This window comes from Coregonus lavaretus (assembly GCF_964263955.1).
Source record: "Coregonus lavaretus genome assembly, chromosome: 5".
In the NCBI taxonomy this organism is placed as follows: Eukaryota; Metazoa; Chordata; class Actinopteri; order Salmoniformes; family Salmonidae; genus Coregonus; species Coregonus lavaretus.
The window spans coordinates 2,819,494-2,842,618 of record NC_139992.1 but is presented as its reverse complement, the minus strand read 5'-3'; the positions used below and the strand labels follow the sequence as shown (position 1 = coordinate 2,842,618).

The window sequence follows — 23,125 nt, the reverse complement described above, 5'->3', positions numbered from 1 at the left end:
ATATAATATAACCAGTTGATATTACAGATTCTGTTCCATTATATAATATAACTAGTTGATATTACAGATTGTGTTCCATGATATAATTTAACCAGTTGATATTACAGATTGTGTTCCATGATATAATATAACCAGTTGATATTACAGATTGTGTTCCACTATATAATATAACCAGTTGATATTACAGATTGTGTTCCATGATATAATATAACCAGTTGATATTACAGATTGTGTTCCACTATATAATATAACCAGTTGATATTACAGATTGTGTTCCATGATATAATATAACCAGTTGATATTACAGATTGTGTTCCATGATATAATATAACCAGTTGACATTACAGATTGTGTTCCACTATATAATATAACCAGGTGATATTACAGATTGTGTTCCATGATATAATATAACCAGTTGATATTACAGACTGTTCCATGATATAATATAACCAGTTGATATTACAGATTGTGTTCCACTATATAATATAACCAGTTGATATTACAGATTGTGTTCCACTATATAATATAACCAGTTGATATTACAGATTGTGTTCCATGATATAATATAACCAGTTGATATTACAGATTGTGTTCCATGATATAATATAACCAGTTGATATTACAGATTGTGTTCCATGATATAATATAACCAGTTGATATTACATATTGTGTTCCATGATATAATATAACCAGTTAATATTACAGATTGTGTTCCATGATATAATATAACCAGTTGATATTACAGATTGTGTTCCATGATATAATATAACCAGTTGATATTACAGATTGTGTTCCATGATATAATATAACCAGTTGATATTACAGATTGTGTTCCATGATATAATATAACCAGTTGATATTACAGATTGTGTTCCATCATATAATATAACCAGTTGATATTACAGATTGTGTTCCATGATATAATATAACCAGTTAATATTACAGTTTCAATAGAATAATATTAAATGTCTCTGTGGGGAAGCATTAGAGTCAACATGGGCCAGCATCCCTGTGGAACGCTTTCGACACCTTGGGGGGGGTGCAACTCAATATTAGGAAGGTGTTCTTAATGTTTTGTACACTCAGTGTAGAAATAATAGTTGTGTGTCAAATGAGCTCCAAAGTGCTCCTAACATACCTAAAGCAGACATTTGTTTCATTCCTAGGGGTTTTGATTTTCTCTTTGGCCCTATTTCTAGCCTGGGAGCCAGTTTATGATTTATACAACCTTAAACAGGAACCGATCTGGCTACCAGGCTATACAGTATTTTCCTTCCATTTTGTGATCAATAGAATAGTTAGTTATGTGTAATATTTGAAATGCCCATCCCTAAACCCAACCCCCTCTCTGCTCTGCAGGATGACTCTGAGTTCCGGGACAAGATCACTCCCATCTCTGTGTTCATGGAGTTCAGTTTGGACTACCAGCAGGCTGCAGATAAGACCGGCCTACTGCCTATCGTGGATCTGACTGCCCCCACCAACATCTCCAAACAGGTACACATACGTCTTTAACCAAGTCTACGTCCCAAAAGGCACCCCTATTCCCGATTATAGTGCACTACGTTTACTACAGGCTCTGGTCAAAAGTAGTGCACTATGTAGGGAATAGGGTGCCATTTGGGAAGGGCAATAACTGTTGTGATCAGGTATAGAGTAGCACATGGTGAGTAGGAGAGGTGGGTCACATGATGAGTAGGAGAGGTGGGTCGCATGGTGAGTAGGAGAGGTGGGTCACATGGTGAGTAGGAGAGGTGGGTCACATGGTGAGTAGGAGAGGTGGGTCACATGGTGAGTAGGAGAGGTGGGTCACATGGTTAGTAGGAGAGGTGGGTCACATGGTGAGTAGGAGAGTTGAGTCACATGGTTAGTAGGAGAGGTGGGTCACATGGTTAGTAGGAGAGGTGGGTCACATGGTCACATGGTTAGTAGGAGAGTTGGATCGCATGGTTAGTAGGAGAGGTGGGTCACATGGTTAGTAGGAGAGGTGGGTCACATGGTCACATGGTTAGTAGGAGAGTTGGATCACATGGTTAGTAGGAGAGGTGGGTCACATGGTTAGTAGGAGAGGTGGGTCACATGGTCACATGGTTAGTAGGAGAGGTGGGTCACATGGTCACATGGTTAGTAGGAGAGGTGGGTCACATGGTCACATGGTTAGTAGGAGAGTTGGATCACATGGTTAGTAGGAAAGTTGGATCACATGGTTAGTAGGAGAGGTGGGTCACATGGTTAGTAGGAGAGGTGGGTCACATGGTCACATGGTTAGTAGGAGAGGTGGGTCACATGGTCACATGGTTAGTAGGAGAGTTGGATCACATGGTTAGTAGGAGAGTTGGATCACATGGTTAGTAGGAGAGTTGAGTCACATGGTTAGTAGGAGAGGTGGGTCACATGGTCACATGGTTAGTAGGAGAGGTGGGTCACATGGTCACATGGTTAGTAGGAGAGGTGGGTCACATGGTGAAAAGGAGAGGTGGGTCACATGGTGAGAAGGAGAGGTGGGTCACATGGTGAGTAGGAGAGGTGGGTCACATGGTGAGTAGGAGAGGTGGGTCACATAGTGGATCACGTGGTTAGTAGGAGAGGTGGGTCACATGGTGAGTAGGAGAGGTGGGTCACATGGTGAGTAGGAGAGGTGGGTCACATGGTGAGAAGGAGAGGTGGGTCACATGGTGAGTAGGAGAGGTGGGTCACATAGTGGATCACGTGGTTAGTAGGAGAGGTGGGTCACATGGTCATATGGTGAGTAGGAGGGTGGGTCAAGTTTTTTGGGTAAACAAACTGTCTACTTGTGACAATGTTTTTCAGGCCCATATCCTACTGGACTGTGGAGACAAAAGGCACCCCTATTCCCGATTATAGTGCACTACGTTTACTACAGGCTCTGGTCAAAAGTAGTGCACTATGTAGGGAATAGGGTGCCATTTGGGAAGGGCAATAACTGTTGTGATCAGGTATAGAGTAGCACATGGTGAGTAGGAGAGGTGGGTCACATGATGAGTAGGAGAGGTGGGTCGCATGGTGAGTAGGAGAGGTGGGTCACATGGTGAGTAGGAGAGGTGGGTCACATGGTGAGTAGGAGAGGTGGGTCACATGGTTAGTAGGAGAGGTGGGTCACATGGTGAGAAGGGGAGTTGGGTCACATGGTGAGTAGGAGAGGTGGGTCACATGGTTAGTAGGAGAGGTGGGTCACATGGTGAGTAGGAGAGGTGGGTCACATGGTGAGTAGGAGAGGTGGGTCACATGGTGAGTAGGAGAGGTGGGTCACATGGTGAGTAGGAGAGGTGGGTCACATGGTTAGTAGGAGAGGTGGGTCACATGGTGAGTAGGAGAGTTGAGTCACATGGTTAGTAGGAGAGGTGGGTCACATGGTTAGTAGGAGAGGTGGGTCACATGGTCACATGGTTAGTAGGAGAGTTGGATCGCATGGTTAGTAGGAGAGTTGAGTCACATGGTTAGTAGGAGAGGTGGGTCACATGGTTAGTAGGAGAGGTGGGTCACATGGTCACATGGTTAGTAGGAGAGTTGGATCACATGGTTAGTAGGAGAGGTGGGTCACATGGTTAGTAGGAGAGGTGGGTCACATGGTCACATGGTTAGTAGGAGAGGTGGGTCACATGGTCACATGGTTAGTAGGAGAGGTGGGTCACATGGTCACATGGTTAGTAGGAGAGTTGGATCACATGGTTAGTAGGAAAGTTGGATCACATGGTTAGTAGGAGAGGTGGGTCACATGGTTAGTAGGAGAGGTGGGTCACATGGTCACATGGTTAGTAGGAGAGGTGGGTCACATGGTCACATGGTTAGTAGGAGAGTTGGATCACATGGTTAGTAGGAGAGTTGGATCACATGGTTAGTAGGAGAGTTGAGTCACATGGTTAGTAGGAGAGGTGGGTCACATGGTCACATGGTTAGTAGGAGAGGTGGGTCACATGGTCACATGGTTAGTAGGAGAGGTGGGTCACATGGTGAAAAGGAGAGGTGGGTCACATGGTGAGAAGGAGAGGTGGGTCACATGGTGAGTAGGAGAGGTGGGTCACATGGTGAGTAGGAGAGGTGGGTCACATAGTGGATCACGTGGTTAGTAGGAGAGGTGGGTCACATGGTGAGTAGGAGAGGTGGGTCACATGGTGAGTAGGAGAGGTGGGTCACATGGTGAGAAGGAGAGGTGGGTCACATGGTGAGTAGGAGAGGTGGGTCACATAGTGGATCACGTGGTTAGTAGGAGAGGTGGGTCACATGGTCATATGGTGAGTAGGAGGGTGGGTCAAGTTTTTTGGGTAAACAAACTGTCTACTTGTGACAATGTTTTTCAGGCCCATATCCTACTGGACTGTGGAGATGACAACATCTGTAAGCCAGACCTCCAGCTGTCTGTATTGAGGTGAGTGAATCTCCTCCTCCAGTATCTCATGCCACAGTCATTCATTCCTAACATAGTTAGCCAAGTCGAGCTGTTTTGGGCTGGTTACACATCCACCATAGTTGTTGAAACCATGCTGGAAAGGACAAAGTGATATAAAATATCTCAGCCAGCACAGTAAGGTTCTGGATGACCATCTAGTGTGAATCGGGCATCAGTGAGATGGTCCTAACTTTTCCATTAGTTTTCTTTCTACCACCAGTGACCAGAAGGAGATTGTCCTAACTGAGTAAGGTTACAAAATCCCAGAAACCTTCCCAGAGTTTTCTGAAATCCTAGTTGGAGGATTCCCGTAATCAGGTGAGCATAATCAGGGAGGCAATCATCCAACCAGGATTTCTGACAAACCTAGGAACTTTGGCATAGCAAAATTATGGAAACTTTCCCAGAGTCTAACTCCATTCTGTCAATCCGATCTCTGACTTCCCCACTGACCAGAAGCAGATCATTCTGTTAATCCGATCTCTGACCTCCCCAGTGACCAGAAGCAGATCATTCTGTTAATCCGATCTCTGACCTCCCCAGTGACCAGAAGCAGATCATTCTGTTAACCCGATCTCTGACCTCCCCAGTGACCAGATGGAGATCATTCTGTTAACCCGATCTCTGACCTCCCCAGTGACCAGATGGAGATCATTCTGTTAACCCGATCTCTGACCTCCCCAGTGACCAGATGGAGATCATTCTGTTAATCCGATCTCTGACCTCCCCAGTGACCAGAAGGAGATCTACATAGGAGATGATAACCCCTTGACCCTGGAGGTGACAGCGGAGAACAGAGGAGAGGGGGCGTACGAGGCAGAGCTACATGTCTTCCTTCCTCCCCAGGCTGACTTCACTGGGGTCGTACGCAACAGTGAGGTAAAATAGAATAGTGGCCAGTGAAGACAACTAGGCCGATCTCTGCACCAGTGTGACAGATGTGATCATACTTTGTAACTCTCTTACATTGTGTTTTTTAAAGAAAGTACTGTCCAGCCTGCGATCCCAGTTGATTGGTGTTTATTTCTGACGATAGACACAAGGTAGAAGATTAGATGTGCAGGACAACAGTATGTTGATGGCTGTAGATTTGTGATTCGTCTTTTAGCATGGAAATACAGTGCCTTGCAAAAGTATTCATCCTCCTTGGCGTTTTTCCTATATTGATGCATTACAACCTGTAATGTAAATGGATTTCTATTTGGATTTCATGTAATGGACATACACAAAATAGTCCAGATTGGTGAAGTGAAATGAAAAAAATAAAGAACGGAAAAGTGGTGCGTGCATATGTATTCACCCCCTTTGCTATGAAGCCCCTAAATAAGATCTGGTGCAACCAATTACCTTCAGAAGTCACATAATTAGTTAAATAAAGTCCACCTGTGTGCAATCTAAGTGCCACATGATTGATCTCATTATATATACACCTGTTCTGAAAGGCCCCAGAGTCTGCAACACCACTAAGCAAGGGGCACCACCAAGGAAGCGGCACCATGAAGACCAAGGAGCTCTCCAAACAGGTCAGGGACAAAGTTGTGGAGAAGTACAGATCAGGGTTGGGTTATAAAAAAACAAAACATGTTTGGTGTTCGCCAAAAGGCATGTGGGAGACTGAGCTTGAGCTGTTTGGCCATCGAGGAAAACGCTATGTCTGGCGCAAACCCAACACCCCTCATCACCCTGAGAACACCATCCCCACATTGAAGCATGGTGATGGCAGCATCATGCTATGGGGATGTTTTTCATCGGCAGGGACTGGGAAACTTGTCAGAATTGAAGGAATGATGGATGGTGCTAAATACAGGGAAATTCTTGAGGGAAACCTGTTTCAGTCTTCCAGAGATTTGAGACTGGGATGGAGGTTCACCTTCCAGCAGGACAATGACCCTAAGCATACTGCTAAAGCAACACTCGAGTGGTTTAAGGGGAAATATTTAAATGTCTTGGAATGGCCTAGTCAAAGCCCAGACCTCAATCCAATTGAGAATCTGTGGTATGACTTAAAGATTGCTATACACCAGCGGAACCCATCCAACTTGAAGGAGCTGGAGCGGTTTTGCCTTGAAGAATGGGCAACAATCCCAATGGCTAGATGTGCCAAACTTATAGAGACATACCCCAAGAGACTTGCAGCTGTAATTGCTGCAAAAGGTGGCTCTACAAAGTATTGACTTATGCACGCTCAAGTTTTCTGTTTTTTTTTTAAATAAAAAATATTTTGCATCTTCAAAGTGGAAGGCATGTTTTGTAAATCAAATGATACAATCCCCCAAAAAATCAATTTTACTTCCAGGTTGTAAGGCAACAAAATAGGAAAAATGCCAAGGGGGGTGAATACTTTCGCAAGTCACTGTAACTGTGAATTAGCAGGGAGCTAATGACAATTAGAGAATGCTAGCTAACCTGCTCTTACAGCAATAACATACAAACGCACATCCCAGGATTCCCCCAATATCTACCTGGCGCCGTTCACATACTGTGTCTATAGGAATACATAAACATGAAATACATTTTTTCTGCAGTGTCAGGTGGAAACATAACCAACCCTGTAATTTACAGTGAGTGTATGAAACATTAGGAACACCCTTTTGCCCTCAGAACAGCCTCAATTCGTCGGGTCGTGGACTCTACAAGGTGTCGAAAGCGATCCACAGGGATACTGGCCCACGTTGACTCCAATGCTTCCCACAGTTGTGTCAAGTTGGCTGGATGTCTTTTGGGTGGTGGACCATACTTGATACGGGAAACTGTTGAGCGCGGAAAAAACCCAGCAGCATTGCCGTTCTTGATCCACTCAAACCGGTGCGCCTGGCACCTACTACCATACCCCGTTCAAAGGCACTTAAATATTTTGTCTTGCCCATTCACCCTCTGAATGGCACACATACACTACCGGTCAAAAGGTTTAGAACACCGACTCATTCAAGGGTTTTTTCTTTATTGGTACTATTTCTACATTGTAGAATAATAGCGAAGACATCAAAACTATGAAATAACACGTATGGAATCATGTAGTAACCAAAAAAGGTGTTAAACAAATCAAAATATATTTTATATACCAGGCGCACCGGTTTATTTTGTCGTGTTTCTCCCTTCCAGACTCTGTCGAGACTGTCCTGTGCCTACAAGACAGAGAACCAGACCAGGGTGGTGGTGTGTGACCTGGGGAACCCCATGAAAGGAGGAACTAAGGTGAGTGGACGGAGAGAGAAGATGGTGACAGTCCTGTTGACCTGAATGGGGATTTTATTTCTATGACGGGTGTCGACGGACACCTAGTCAGCACCATTTCACCAGGTCAAATTCCCGGTACATATGAATGTACTTTGTGAATAAAGTTGATTCCGATTTTTCTGATCAGAGGGTGCGTTTAAACAGGCCGCCCAATTCTGATCTTTTATTGGCAAAAGATCTGATCTGAATGGTGATGATCCTGATGTTGTGGTGTGTTGTCGTCTTCAGGTGCTGGCCGGTCTGCGCTTCAGCGTTCACCAGCTCTCCGAGCAGGACACATCTGTCAAGTTTGACCTGCAGATACAGAGGTAATGATCTGGTAACAAAGGGTTCAGAATACCGTTATTCTTATAGCTTATGGAAATAAAATAACTTTGCTGAGCTTTATTTTCTAACAACTGGGTATGTATACAAGTCTCTGTTGCAAGAGATGTAATCTTAATGAGCTTAACCTGTGTAAATATAATAATGAAACAGTGTCTCACACATCGAATGGTCTGTTATGAGTTTCATTCATAAAGTTAGTTAGGACCTAATTTGACTAAAGTGCTTTTAGAGAAGAGACTACCTATGCTCTCTCCACACACATCCTGACTCTGTGGAAACAGAGACAGTTTGAGACTAAAGGTGTATTCCCAAATAGCACCCAACTCCCTATCGACCAGAGCGAAAGTAGTGCACTACATAGGGAATAGGGGGGCCTTTTTTGGGATGCATAGTAAGGCATGGTGTCTCTGTCGTCCCTGGTTGGATTCAAAGGGGCTTGTAAATGACAGAGTAGCTGTATCCTCTGTATATCCTGTAAATGACAGAGTAGGTGTATCCTCTGGATATCCTGTAAATGACAGAGTAGCTGTATCCTCTGGATATCCTGTAAATGACAGAGTAGCTGTATCCTCTGGATATCCTGTAAATGACAGAGTAGCTGTATCCTCTGGATATCCTGTAAATGACAGAGTAGCTGTATCCTCTGGATATCCTGTTGTTAAACCTCTTATGTTTTACATTTTTTACATTTACGTCATTTAGCAGACGCTCTTATCCAGAGCGACTTACAAATCGGTGCATTCACCTTATAGCCAGTGGGAATGATAGGCTCTCTACCCATGCTGCCTTATTCTGTTGACCAAAGTCACCGTTGAATTGTTTAGAATAGTTGAGAGTGTCTGGAGGAGTTGTTTTATGAGGCTTTATGAGGCAGTTCAAATCATTGGACGAAGTTACAGTAATGATGCAATGGCGCCACCCTATGGACATTTTGTGTTATAGCATCAACCTGTACCGTGGTGTACACTGCTTATCTGATGTTTTCACTATCTGGTCTTTTTATAAGATAATAATGTATTGTCTTTCAGTTCCAACCAGTTCAGCAGCACCAGCAGGCTGGTCTCCAGCATCACGAAGCTGGCTGTCCTCGCCAAGGTGGATATCAGAGGGTATGTTGTTGACATGTCTTCTCACTCATTCTAATACCTATTTGCTCCAATGAAGGTCATTACTGATCCAAAAGCTTAGCCGTTAAATACTGAAATATCATCTGATTGAAGTGTGCAGAGACTGCTTCTTCACTCCTGCACCTTCTCTCACCCTAATGGGCAGGTGTGAGGTCACCAACATACAGTGCCTTCTGAAAGTATTCAGACCCCTTGACCTTTTTCCACATTTTGTTACATTACAGCCTTATTCTAAAATGGATAAAATAAAATAAAATCTATCTACACACAATACCCCATAATGACAAAGCAAAAACAGGTTTTTAGAAAATAAAATAAAAAACAGAAAAACCTTATTTACATAAGTATTCAGACCCTTTGCTATGAGACTCGAAATTGAGCTCAGGTGGATCCTGTTTCCATTGATCATCCTTGAGATGTTTCTACAACTTGATTGGAGTCCACCTGTGGTAAATTCAATTGATTGGACATGATTTGGAAAGGCACACACCTGTCTACAGTATATAAGGTCCCACCGTTGGCAGTGCATGTCAGAGCAAAAACCAAGCCATGAGGTCGAAGGATTGTCCGTAGAGCTCCGAGACAGGATTGTGTCGAGGAACAGATCTGGGGAAGGGTACCAAAACATTTATGCAGCATTGAAGGTCCCCAAGTGGCCTCAAACATTCTTATTTTTATTTAATTTTTCTTTTATTTAATTTTTATTATTTGGGGGTAGATCAGCTTTAATATTGCAGATAGATTGTAACTTCCATCAATGGAATTGTCTGCATCACTTCCAATCCCCCATATGTTTTTTTTCTTCTCACAAATATATATATATATATATATATATACACATACATACATATACATACATACATATGATGGCCTTCATCATTCTTAAATGGAAGAAGTTTGGAGCCACCAAGACTCTTCCTAGAGCTGGCTGCACGGCCAAACTGAGCAATCGGGGGAGAAGGGCTTTGGTCAGGGAGGTGACCAAGTACCCAATGGTCACTCTGACAGAGCTCGAGAGTTCTTCTGTAGAGATAGGAGAACCTTCCAGAAGGACAACCATCTCTGCAGCACTCCACCAATCAGGCCTTTTTGGTAGAGAGGTCAGACGGAAGCCACTCCTCAGTAAAAGGCACATGACAGCCTGCTTGGAATTTGCCAAAAGGCACCTAAAGACTCTCAGACCATGAGAAACAAGATTCTCTGGTCTGATGAAACCAAGATTGAACTATTTGGCCTGAATGCCAAGCGTCACGTCTGGAGGAAACCTGGCACCATCCCTACGGTGAAGTATGGTGGTGGCAGAATCATGCTGTGGGGATGTTTTTCAGTGGCAGGGACTGGGAGACAAGTCAGGATCGAAGCAAAGATGAACAGAGCAAAGTACAGAGAGATCCTTGATGAAAACCTGCTCCAGAGCGCTCAGGACCTCAGACTGGGGTGAAGGTTCACCTTCCAACAGGACAACGACCCTAAGCACACAGCCAAGACAACGCAGGAGTGGCTTCGGGACAAGTCTCTGAATGTCCTTGAGTGGCCCAGCCAGAGTCCGGACTTGAACCCGATCGAACATCTCTGGTGAGACCAGAGAATAGCTGTGCAGCAACGCTCCCCATCCAACCTGACAGAGCTTGAGAGGATCTGCAGAGAAGAATGGGAGAAACTCCCCAAATACAGGTGTGCCAAGCTTGTAGCGTCATACCCAAGAAGACTCGAGGCAGAAATCGCTGCCAAAGGTGCTTCAACAAAGTACTGAGTAAAGGGTCTGAATACTTATGTAAATTTTCTGAAATTTATAAAAACCTATTTTTGCTTTGTCATTATGGGGTATTGTGTTTAGATTGATGAGGGGAAAAAAAACTATTTAATCCATTTTAGAATTACATTTTACATTAAATTTTTAGTCATTTAGCAGACGCTCTTATCCAGAGCGACTTACAGGAGCAATTAGGGTTAAGTGCCTTGCTCAAGGGCACATCGACAGATTTTTCACCTAGTCGGCTCGGGGATTAGAACCAGCGACTTTTCGGTTACTGGCACAACGCTCTTACCCACTAAGCTACCTGCCGCCCTATAATAAGCCTATAATAAGCCTGTAACTTAACAAAATGTGGAAAAAGTAAAGGGGTCTAAATACTTCCCGAAGGCGCTGTACATCATAAAGTGCAGATTGCATTTAGATGATTGTTCTTTATAACCTATAACATCTAAACAAATAATAACAGCAAAGCAGTGCTTGTAAATGTCTGCCGGCTCAAATCCCAGGTGGGGCCTTCAGCTGTGTCTGTCTGTGCCTCAGAGCTGAGGGTTTAGCACAGAAGGGCTTAGCACAGAAGGGTTTAGCACAGAAGGGCTTAGCACAGAAGGGCTTAGCACAGAAGGGTTTAGCACAGAAGGGCTTAGCACAGAAGGGTTTAGCACAGAAGGGCTTAGCACAGAAGGGTTTAGCACAGAAGGGCTTAGCACAGAAGGGCTTAGCACAGAAGGGTTTAGCACAGAAGGGCTTAGCACAGAAGGGTTTAGCACAGAAGGGTTTAGCACAAAGGGGTTTAGCACAAAGGGGTTTAGCACAGAAGGGTTTAGCCTGATGGAATGTATGTATTCTTGATAAGCTTGTGTATCCATGATACATGTCTGCTTAGCAAAGACAGTACTGATGTGCCCTACCACCTCTGATAGAGTAATGGCTTTACTGATTCATGCTTACATTGACAGAATGTGAAGAAATGCAGAATGTACTTTATAAATCTGTATTTTGCCCAGTTGTGAACCCCAATACCCCATTCTCTCTGCTGCAGGGTGTCGGTTCCTGACCAGGTCTTCCTGCCCATTGCTAACTGGCAGCCCAAAGATAACCCTGTCGTAGGAGACGACATCGGTCCACAGATACTGCACATCTATGAGGTCAGCCATGACACTGTGTCTGTGTCTGAAATGGCACTCTATTCCCTATATAGGCTGGTCAAATGGCACCCTATTCCCTATATAGGCTGGTCAAATGGCACTCTATTCCCTATATAGGCTGGTCAAATGGCACTCTATTCCCTATATAGGCTGGTCAAATGGCACTCTATTCCCTATATAGGCTGGTCAAATGGCACTCTATTCCCTATATAGGCTGGTCAAATGGCACCCTATTCCCTATATAGGCTGGTCAAATGGCACCCTGTTCCCTATATAGGCTGGTCAAATGGCACTCTATTCCCTATATAGGCTGGTCAAATGGCACTCTATTCCCTATATAGGCTGGTCAAATGGCACTCTATTCCCTATATAGGCTGGTCAAATGGCACCCTATTCCCTATATAGGCTGGTCAAATGGCACCTATTCCCTATATAGGCTGGTCAAATGGCACTCTATTCCCTATATAGGCTGGTCAAATTGCACTCTATTCCCTATATAGGCTGGTCAAATGGCACTCTATTCCCTATATAGGCTGGTCAAATGGCACCCTATTCCCTATATAGGCTGGTCAAATGGCACCCTATTCCCTATATAGGCTGGTCAAATGGCACCCTATTCCCTATATAGGCTGGTCAAATGGCACTCTATTCCCTATATAGGCTGGTCAAATGGCACTCTATTCCCTATATAGGCTGGTCAAATGGCACCCTATTCCCTATATAGGCTGGTCAAATGGCACTCTATTCCCTATATAGGCTGGTCAAATGGCACTCTATTCCCTATATAGGCTGGTCAAATGGCACCCTATTCCCTATATAGGCTGGTCAAATTGCACCCTTTAACCTATATAGGCTGGTCAAATTGCACTCTATTCCCTATATAGGCTGGTCAAATGGCACTCTATTCCCTATATAGGCTGGTCAAATTGCACCCTATTCCCTATATAGGCTGGTCAAATGGCACCCTATTCGCTATATAGGCTGGTCAAATTGCACTCTATTCCCTATATAGGCTGGTCAAATTGCACCCTATTCCCTATATAGGCTGGTCAAATGGCACCCTATTCCCTATATAGGCTGGTCAAATTGCACCCTATTCCCTATATAGGCTGGTCAAATTGCACCCTATTCCCTATATAGGCTGGTCAAATTGCACCCTATTCCCTATATAGGCTGGTCAAATTGCACCCTATTCCCTATATAGGCTGGTCAAATGGCACTCTATTCCCTATATAGGCTGGTCAAATGGCACCCTATTCCCTATATAGGCTGGTCAAATGGCACCCTATTCCCTATATAGGCTGGTCAAATGGCACCCTATTCCCTATATAGGCTGGTCAAATTGCACCCTATTCCCTATATAGGCTGGTCAAATTGCACTCTATTCCCTATATAGACTGGTCAAATTGCACTCTATTCCCTATATAGGCTGGTCAAATTGCACCCTTTAACCTATATAGGCTGGTCAAATTGCACCCTATTCGCTATATAGGCTGGTCGAATTGCACTATATTGGGTTCCATGTCATGACGTTAGACCCACCATGTAATTTATCTGTAGATGAATGTCAACTGACGAATGTAAACTGACACAGCTGACCTTTTCACATAATACCATTAAATCGGCGTGATAAAGTCAGCGAAGCCCTCTTTTAACCGGCTAATCTGTCTTGTTTCCAGTTGCGTAACAGAGGCCCCAGCACCTTCAGCAAGGCCATGCTGGACATCGAGTGGCCCTACAGGTTCAACAACGGCTCTCTGCTCTACATCACCAAGCTGGAGGTGGACGGGGACGGAGGAATGAACTGCAGTACGGACATGGAGATCAACCCGCTCAATGTCTCAGTACGTCGCCTTCTCTCACTTCCATTTCAGCCATAGACACTGGCTCTTTTTCAAACGGTCCGAACAGTCTGTCCTCTCCTTGCCTCCTCCCCCTTTATTGCACTGATCTGAAAGAAGTGACCAGGTGAACGTCACAGCCTGGTGACCAGGTGAACGTCACAGCCTGGTGACCAGGTGAACGTCAGCCTGGTGACCAGGTGAACGTCAGCCTGGTGATAAGTTATAAACTAAGCTGCCACTGCGTTGTTACACCAGTCAGTATTTTCCATCAGTTCAGATGAAGGGGAGGAGACAATGAGGGAACAGATTGTTAAACAATTGAGATGGAGCCTACGTTGCTTTTGGTGACAAATAATAATCTTAAGTTATTGAAGGGATTTCCTCTCTCTCTCTCTGTCTGTTCTAGAATCCTCTGTCAGGAGAGACGAATGGTACAGCTTCCACCGGTGGAGACGGTACAGAGGGGAGGAACAGGAACCATGTTCACCGCAGAGAGCTGGAGAGGAAAGAGATGGAGGGAGACCTGGAAACCCTGGTAATGGCATGATTACCTGGCTAATGATGTACTGTCCATATACAGTTGAAGTCGGAAGTTTACATACACCTTAGACAAATACGTTTAAATTCAGTTTTTCAATATTCCTGACATTTAATCCTAGTAAAAATTCCCCGTCTTAGGTCAGTTAGGATCACCACTTCATTTTAAGAATGTGAAATGTCAGAATAATAGTAGAGATAATTATTTATTTAAGGTTTTATTTCTTTCATCACATTCCCAGTGGGTCAGAAGTTTACATACACTCAATTAGTATTTGGTAGCATTGCCATTAAATTGTTTAACTTGGGTCAAACGTTTCGGGTAGCCTTCCACAAGTTTCCCACAATAAGTTGGATGATTTTTGGCCCATTCCTCCTGACAGAGCTGGTGTAATGGAGTCAGGTCTGTAGGCCTCCTTGCTCGCACACGCTTTTTCAGTTCCGCCCACACATTTTCTATAGGATTGAGGTCAGGGCTTTGTGATGGCCACTCCAATACCTTGACTTTGTTGTCCTTAAGCCATTTTGCCAAAACTTTGGAAGTATGCTTGGGGTCATTGTCCATTTGGAACACCCATTTGTGACCAAGCTTTAACTTCCTGACTGATGTCTTGAGATGTTGCTTCAATATATCCACATAATTTTCCTTCCTCATGATGTCATCTATTTTGTGAAGTGCACCAGTCCCTCCTGCAGCAAAGCACCCCCACAACATGATGCTGCCACCCCCGTCCTTCACGGTTGGGATGGTGTTCTTCGGCTTGCAAGAACCCCCTTTTTCCTCCAAACATAACGATGGTCATTATGGCCAAACAGTTCTATTTTTGTTTCATCAGACCAGAGGATATTTCTCCAAAATGTACGATCTTTGTCCCCATGTGCAGTTGCAAACCTTTTTTATGGCTGTTTTGGAGCAGTGGCTTCTTCCTTGCTGAGCGGCCTTTCAGGTTATGTCAATATAGGACGCGTTTTACTGTGGATATAGATACTTTTGTACCTGTTTCCTCCAGCATCTTCACAAGGTCCTTTGCTGTTGTTCTGGGATTGATTTGCACTTTTCGCACCAAAGTACGTTCATCTCTAGAAGACAGAACGCGTCTCCTTCCTGAGCGGTATGACGGCTGCGTGGTCCCATGGTGTTTATACTTGCGTACTATTGTTTGTACAGATGAACGTGGTACCTTCAGGCATTTGGAAATTGCTCCCAAGGATGAACCAGACTTGTGGAGATCTACAGAAAAAATTGGCTGATTTTTTTAGATTTTCCCATGATGTCAAGCAAAGAGGCACTGAGTTTGAAGGTAGGCCTTGAAATACATCCACAGGTACATCTGCAATTGACTAAAATGATGTAAATTAGCCTATCAGAATCTTCTAAATTCATGACATCATTTTCTGGAATTTTCCAAGCTGTTTTCCAAGTCAACTTAGTATATGTAAACTTCTGACCCACCGGAATTGTGATACAGTGAATTATAAGTGAAATAATCTGTCTGTAAACAATTGTTGGAAAAATGACTTGTGTCATGCACAAAGTAGATGTCCTAACCGACTTGCCAAAACTATAGTTTGTTAACAAGAAATTTGTGGAGTGGTTGAAAAACGAGTTTTAATGACTCCAACCTAAGTGTATGTAAACTTCCGACTTCAACTCTACCAGAGTTTAGGATCAATTCCATTTAAATTCAGTTGATTCAGGAAGTAAACTGCAAGTCTGAAATGTACTTCCTGAATTGCTAACTCTGCTGGCTACAGTACCTGTATGGATTGTGTGTCACTCTGAATGTGTGTCTCCTCACTCAGGACTGTTCGAAGGCCCAGTGCCTGAAGATCCGGTGTCAGGTGGGCCGTGTGGAGAGAGGTCAGAGTACTATCCTCTTCATCCACTCCAGACTGGGGGTGGCCACCTTCCTCAAGGTGAGACTCCTGTCTGTTATAGCCTAGAGCAGGGGGTACATTTACATTTTAGTCATTTAGCAGACGCTCTTATCCAGAGCGACTTACAGTTAGATTATAGATTATTTTAAAAAAAAATTATACCCCCCGTGGGAATCGAACCCACAACCCTGGCGTTGCAAACGCCACGCTCTACCAACTGAGCTACATCCCTGCCGGCCATTCCCTCCCCTACCCTGGACGACGCTGGGCCAATTGTGCGCCGCCCCATGGGTCTCCCGGTCGCGGCCAGCTACGACAGAGCCTGGATTCGAACCAGGATCTCTAGCGATGCAGTGCCTTAGACCACTTCGCCCCTCGGGAGGGGTACTCAACTCTTACAATACGAGGTCCGGCGCCTGCTGGTTTTCTGTTCTACCTGATAATTAATTGCACCCACCTGGTGTCCCAGGTCTAAATCAGTCTCTGATTAGAGGGAAACAATGCAGTGGAACTGGCTTGGAGGTATGGAGTTTAGTTTGAGGGCCCTAGAGGTTAAATACTAGCCTGGCGGTCCCAGATGTGTTTGTGTTGTATCGTACGTCCACTCCACACTGGGGGTGGCCACCTTCCTCAAGGTGAGACATTCCACCTAGGTGGAGCATACAGCAGGGTTGTGTTCATTAGGTACCAAACGGGACTGAAACATTGGAGGTGTACTATCTGTCTAATGAGAAATGCAGTTTCTGATTTCCATTTCAAGACATGTTGCTACAGTGTGTCATAATGAGCAAGAGCCAGGGACACCTGGTTGAAGCATACTGTATGCTTGGTATGCTCGTTAGACGCATCACACTATATCTGGCACCACCAGGCTAGCTATATGAGCCATAGCTGAAATAGATCTGGCACCACCAGACTAGCTATATGGTCCATAACTTAAATATATCTGGCACCACCAGGCTAGCTATATGGTCCATAACTTAAATATATCTGGCACCACAGGCTAGCTATATGGTCCATAACTTAAATAATCTGGCACCACAGGCTAGCTATATGGTCCATAACTTAAATATATCTGGCACCACAGGCTAGCTATATGGGCCATAACTTAAAGAAAAGCCTGGCTACCGTTTGATGTAATAAAATAGAGCTGTGATGGATGTGTTTCTTTCATTCAGACTGAGAGCCAGAACCGATCGTTCACCGTGAGATCCTCCGCTTCCTTCAGCGTCATAGAGATGCCTTATAACAAGAACCTGGTGTCTGAGCTGCCCTCCAACGCCACTACGGTGAGTCACATGAAGGCATCATGGGGATAAACCAGGTCTGCCTCTGAAATGGAACCCTAGTCTCTATATAGTGCACTACTTTTGACCAGAGTCCACAGGGTCCTAAATGGTTTGTTGTGGCTGGGTACTACCACAGCAAATAGGTAGTTTCCATTGTCTCTGTGTGTTGGATGAATAAAGATGTGTTGTATTGTAAACCCTGTGATGTGTCCCCCAGATAAGTATGTCAGTGATCTGGGTGAAATCGGAGCCTGAACCTGTCCCTGGGTGGGTGGTGGCCCTGGCTGTGCTGGCTGGACTACTGCTGCTGGCTTTACTCATCTTCATCATGTACAAGGTGAGCCAAACCTATCCTCCCTATCCTCCTATCCTCCCCTATCCTCCTATCCCCCCCTATCCTCCTATCCTCCCCTATCCTCCTATCCTCCTATCCTCCCCTATCCTCCTATCCTCCCTATCCTCCTATCCTCCCCTATCCTCCTATCCTCCCCTTGCCTCCTATCCTCCCCTTGTCTCCTATCCTCCCCTATCATCCTATCCTCCCCTATCCTCCTATCCTCCCCTTGCCTCCTATCCTCCCCTATCCTCCTAACCCCCCCTTGCCTCCTATCCTCCCCTATCCTCCCCATCCTCCCTTTGCCTCCTATCCTCCCCTTGCCGCCTATCCTCCCCTTGTCTCCTATCCTCCCCTTGTCTCCTATCCTCCCCTTGTCTCCTATCCTCCCCTTTTCTCCTATTCACCCCTTGTCTCCTATCCACCCCGTGCCTCCTATCCTCCCCTATCTTCCTATCCTCCCCTTGCCTCCTATCCTCCCATATCCTCATATCCCCCCTTTTCTCTTATCCTCCCCTATGCTCATATCCCCCCTTTGCCTCCTATCCTCCCCTATCGTCCTATCCACCCCTATTCCCCTATCCTCCTATCCTCCCCTTGCCTCCTATCCTCCCCTTGCCTCCTATCCTCCCCTTGCCTCCTATCCTCCCCTATCCTCCTATTCTCCCCTATCTTCCTATCCTCCCTTATCCTCCAAACCTCCCCTTGCCTCCTATCCTCCTATCTTCCCCTATCCTCCCCTCTCCTCCTATTCTCCCCTATCTTCCTATCCTCCCCTATCCTCCTATCCTCCCCTTGCCTCCTATCCTCCTCGTGCCTCCTATCCTCCCCTATCCTCCCCTTTTCTCCTATCCTCCCCTTGTCTCCTATCCTCCCCTTGCCTCCTATCCTCCCCTATCCTCCCCTTGCCTCATATCCTCCCCTATCCTCCTATGCTCCCCTTGCCTCCTAACCTCCCCTATCCTCCTATCCTCCCCTTGCCTCCTATCCTCCTCGTGCCTCCTATCCTCCCCTATCCTCCCCTTTTCTCCTATCCTCCCCTTGCCTCCTATCCTCCCCTATCCTCCCCTTGTCTCCTATCCTCCCCTTGCCTCCTATCCTCCCCCTGCCTCCTTTCCTCCCCTATCCTTCTATCCTCCCCTTGCCTCCTATCCTCCCCTATCCTCCTATCCTCCCCTATCCTCTCCTTGTCTCCTATCCTCCCCTATCCTATCCTCGCCTCCTATCCTCCCCTTGCCTCCTATCCTCCCCTTGTCTCCTATCCTCTCTTGTTTCCATAAAAGTAAATCTAGGGGCCAGTGTTGAAAATCAGCGTAAGCTAGAAACACTATAGGGTGAATCCATTTGATTTTAATCACATTTTGCAGCACACCTTTCGATTAGAACGAAACCTTCCATACGTATTTGCCCATTGTAGAAGTGCTCAGAAAGTGACTTTTTGGACCTGAATGCCAAAACATTCATGAGATAAAGGTGCTCAAAGTTAACCTATTTTGCATAACCCAAAGTACAATGAGACATCCATGTTTTAATCACTGGAAAATATAAATGGTTGAGATTGATATCATTTAAAAGCTTACAAACAGGGTTTACAAACTATTTTATAATTTCTTTAAATGTTTTTTTTTAATAGAAATGGTCATTTTCTAACCTTAAACGTCAATTATCAAAAAATGTGTAAACTCATATTTTTTTCCATATTCGCATGTGTTGTAGCTTAAAGCCTATTTTACATCATCTCAGGTGTTTGTGTTGCGCCCGCCATCGGGTGTTTGTGTTGCGCCCGCCATCGGGTGTTTGTGTTGCGCCCGCCATCGGGTGTTTGTGTTGCGCCCGCCATCGGTTGAGACAACATGCTCTTGAAAACAGAGAGGGTGTCATGTTTTGGGAATAACATTTACATTTCAACTTTCAAATGGTACCACAAAGATGGTTGGAGGTCCACACATCAGAGAATGTTGACTTGAATGGGATATCTGTTATTTTAAATCACACAGTCAATCCACCATAGGAAAACTGTTGAAATCATAGAAATATGGATAATACAATTGACTTAATTCAAATGGATTTACCCTATAGTGCAATGCATGGGACGATTGTTTGTTCAATGTGTCAATGTTCGTACTTGTCCCTATCCAAATAAACTTTAAATGTCCAAATATTAAACTGATCTGACAGATCTGAGCAGATAAAAGCCAGCCTAATGGTGAGCTTCCACCATCTTGTTTTCACCTGTCAAGTTAAGTCCTGACAAGGAGTGGATGGATTTCTAAGCAGTTGAGATAGCTCTGTGTACACTGCATGTGCCTGCCCAGATAACAGCGCTTTGAGATTCTTTCTGTAATGAAAAGCGCTATAAAAGTTGAATAGATTATTAGTAATATTATAGGACGCAGGATCCTAATTGTCTGTGCCCCCTCCTCCCCTTCAATAGCTGGGTTTCTTCAAGCGTGTACGCCCGCCCCAGGAGGACGCCACGGAGAAGGAACAGCTGGCACCGCAGGAGAACGGTGACAGGAACACTGACGCCTGAGACCTGCAGCACCCCCTAGAGGTCCCCAGGCTTCAATACAACACCAGGGCCCGTATCCACAGAGCATCTCAAGAGTAGAAATTTGGACATAAGTGCTGAGAATAGAGGCATTTTACTCTGATGGATCAAATTACCAATCATATGAGTCCCACCTAGTCAGCAGATATTTAGGAGACCTAAACTCTTAACTGTCCTAACCAGTTAAGAGTTACCTGCAGGTGTCTTAGAAAAAGGTAGCTAGTCAGTGTTTCCTGCACCATAGACGGGCAATTGCTTTGGAGTTGGGAGCAAAGAATGTTTTGATATTTCTATGATCAACCCATAAATAATCTAGACCTACATGTCTCTTGCACTTTTGACAATGATTTCACAAGAGGCCTCATTCAAATGATACGCCTAAATAATTATAACCACTAGGGCTAATAAATAATCACATTTTTCATTTGAATATTTCATCTAACCTACGTCATGTTATTTCAAGTTCATTCCTTTGGAGTGCACTATCAGATTGTAAATAAAATAAAAAAAGATCCCTACGGTGGGCATGCCTATGAGATGGCAACTGACAGCATCTAGGGGGCTATGTGTTTGCCGATTAATGATAAACCTTTCAAATGTTTCAGGAAACATTATCGGCAAGTGACTTGATGCCTACACTGTGCCAAAAGCAGTTTAGAATTGTTGAATGGAGTGACCTGTGTGTTGATATAACAGTAATATTATATTTGTTATCAAAATTCCGCTTTTAACAACCATCACACTGTATGATTGCAATATGCACACATGCATCACATTATCAAAAATATTAGAATTTGTTCAAAAAGGGTTATGCGTGCCAACATTATTAGCCAATAATTAAAGAGTAAGTAAAGTGATCGTCAGGCGAAAATGATATCAAACGTTTTACCCTTGCAACGTTAAATGTAGAGTTACATTCACCGTGGTCGTCTGAAGCGTGCTGTAGAGTTCACATCTGGCGATGCCTCATCGCGATTGGTTATTCCCCATCGTTTGCAACAACGTCAATGTCATCATCAGCTTTCCTTTGCAGTACCTCAAACTGTCGTGATTTACCAGCTGAGATAACTTTTATGAGTTGATTTTACTCGTGGCTCAGAGTTTGTCTGGACAGAGTCTTAACATCCTAAAACCTACTCTGAGCTAGGAGTTATTTTTTTTGTCTTACACCAGGTTTTAACAGGATTCTTAGGACCTTTTTCTGAGATGCTTTATGGATAGGGCCCCTGGTCCTGTATGTATTCACACAGCATCTCAGAATAAGAGCGGTGATATAGGATCAGCTGTAGTTCTCCTGGGCACCTGGCTGTATATAGCTGCATCTGGACAACACTGCTGTACGATACGATATGGATGGGAGGAGCAAAAAAAATAGTGATTTGATTAAGTGCTGACTTCCAGACTCTTTCTTTCTCTCTCATTTTTCTTCTGTTTCTTTTTTTCTGCGTCTTAGAGGCTGCGTTTACACAGGCAGCCCAATTCTGATCTTTGGACTGATCAGATCAGCTCTGACAAAAATCTGATGTGAAAAGATCTGATATGGTTGGTCAAAAGACCAATTAGTGTGGGGGGGGGAGATCAGAATTGGGCTGCCTGTGTAGACGTAGCCTTAGTGCACTGGACTTTCAGTTAAATGAATCGCTGCAACAATGTGAATATGAGACAGCGATTATGATATGTGGTGTAACTGAGAGGGATAGAGTTATTAATAATAATAATATTGTATGGTCTTGAAAGATACGGCTTGATTGGAGTGTTTAAAAATAATTTTGTGTGGCTACTGCAAGGTGTTGATAGCAGGACATTATTAATGCTATGGGGAGGGTTGTATATTCATATGAATTCTTTTGAGGAATAATTAATTGATGTGTTGTTTTTGTTCTATAAATGTAGGGCAGTTAATATATAACTAGGGTTTTCAACTGTAATATGCCCATTTTCCTACGCGTGTAGTTGTAAGACAAATCACACGTCTCTGTGTAAATGTAAAATGTTTTGTATAAAAGGACTTCAAGAATGAATTGACTAATATTGAGTGATCAGCTCATTTGTTGTTCACATTAGACAGGAGTCACACCAATCAAACAGTAACACTTTATACACTTCTTCACCTGTTTCTTCTCACTTTGGTTTTATTATGGATCTTCGTTTAGTTTGATGTTCCACGACAGGCTACACCTCACTTCATTTAGTTTGATGTTCCACGACAGGCTACACCTCACTTCATTTAGTTTGATGTTCCACGGCAGGCTACACCTCACTTCATTTAGTTTGATGTTCCACGGCAGGCTACACCTCACTTCATTTAGTTTGATGTTCCACGGCAGGCTACACCTCACTTCATTTAGTTTGATGTTCCACGGCAGGCTACACCTCACTTCATTTAGTTTGATGTTCCAGTGCCTCCGGAAAGTATTCAGACCCCTTGACTTTTGTTACGTTACAGCCTCATTCTAAAATGGATAAAATAAATCAAATCTATCTACACACAATACCCCATAATGACAAAGCAAAAACAGGTTTTTAGAAAATAAAATAAAAAACAGAAAAACCTTATTTACATAAGTATTTAGACCCTTTGCTATGAGACTCGAAATTGAGCTCAGGTGGATCCTGTTTCCATTGATCGTCCTTCAGATGTTTCTACAACTTGATTGGAGTCCACCTGTGGTAAATTCAATTGATTGGACAT

At 44.1% G+C, this 23,125-nt stretch overlaps 1 protein-coding gene across 1 annotated transcript in view; it reads left to right on the top strand.

Annotated features, from left to right (window-relative positions):
* The window catches only part of LOC311129624 (integrin alpha-V-like), an 82,458-nt gene extending 59,996 nt beyond the window's left edge, over positions 1 to 22,462 (top strand). Inside the window, exons 18-30 of the mRNA XM_084161971.1 lie at positions 1,360 to 1,497; positions 4,320 to 4,387; positions 5,140 to 5,287; positions 7,511 to 7,603; positions 7,874 to 7,953; positions 9,001 to 9,081; positions 11,895 to 12,000; positions 13,680 to 13,844; positions 14,251 to 14,379; positions 16,185 to 16,298; positions 17,438 to 17,548; positions 17,766 to 17,885; positions 20,317 to 22,462. Of these exons, the coding sequence (XP_084018097.1) occupies positions 1,360 to 1,497; positions 4,320 to 4,387; positions 5,140 to 5,287; positions 7,511 to 7,603; positions 7,874 to 7,953; positions 9,001 to 9,081; positions 11,895 to 12,000; positions 13,680 to 13,844; positions 14,251 to 14,379; positions 16,185 to 16,298; positions 17,438 to 17,548; positions 17,766 to 17,885; positions 20,317 to 20,415 (1,452 nt within the window). The 3' untranslated portion in view covers positions 20,416 to 22,462. The remainder of the gene's footprint in view (positions 1 to 1,359; positions 1,498 to 4,319; positions 4,388 to 5,139; positions 5,288 to 7,510; positions 7,604 to 7,873; positions 7,954 to 9,000; positions 9,082 to 11,894; positions 12,001 to 13,679; positions 13,845 to 14,250; positions 14,380 to 16,184; positions 16,299 to 17,437; positions 17,549 to 17,765; positions 17,886 to 20,316) is intronic.
* Positions 22,463 to 23,125: the final 663 nt, after the last annotated feature.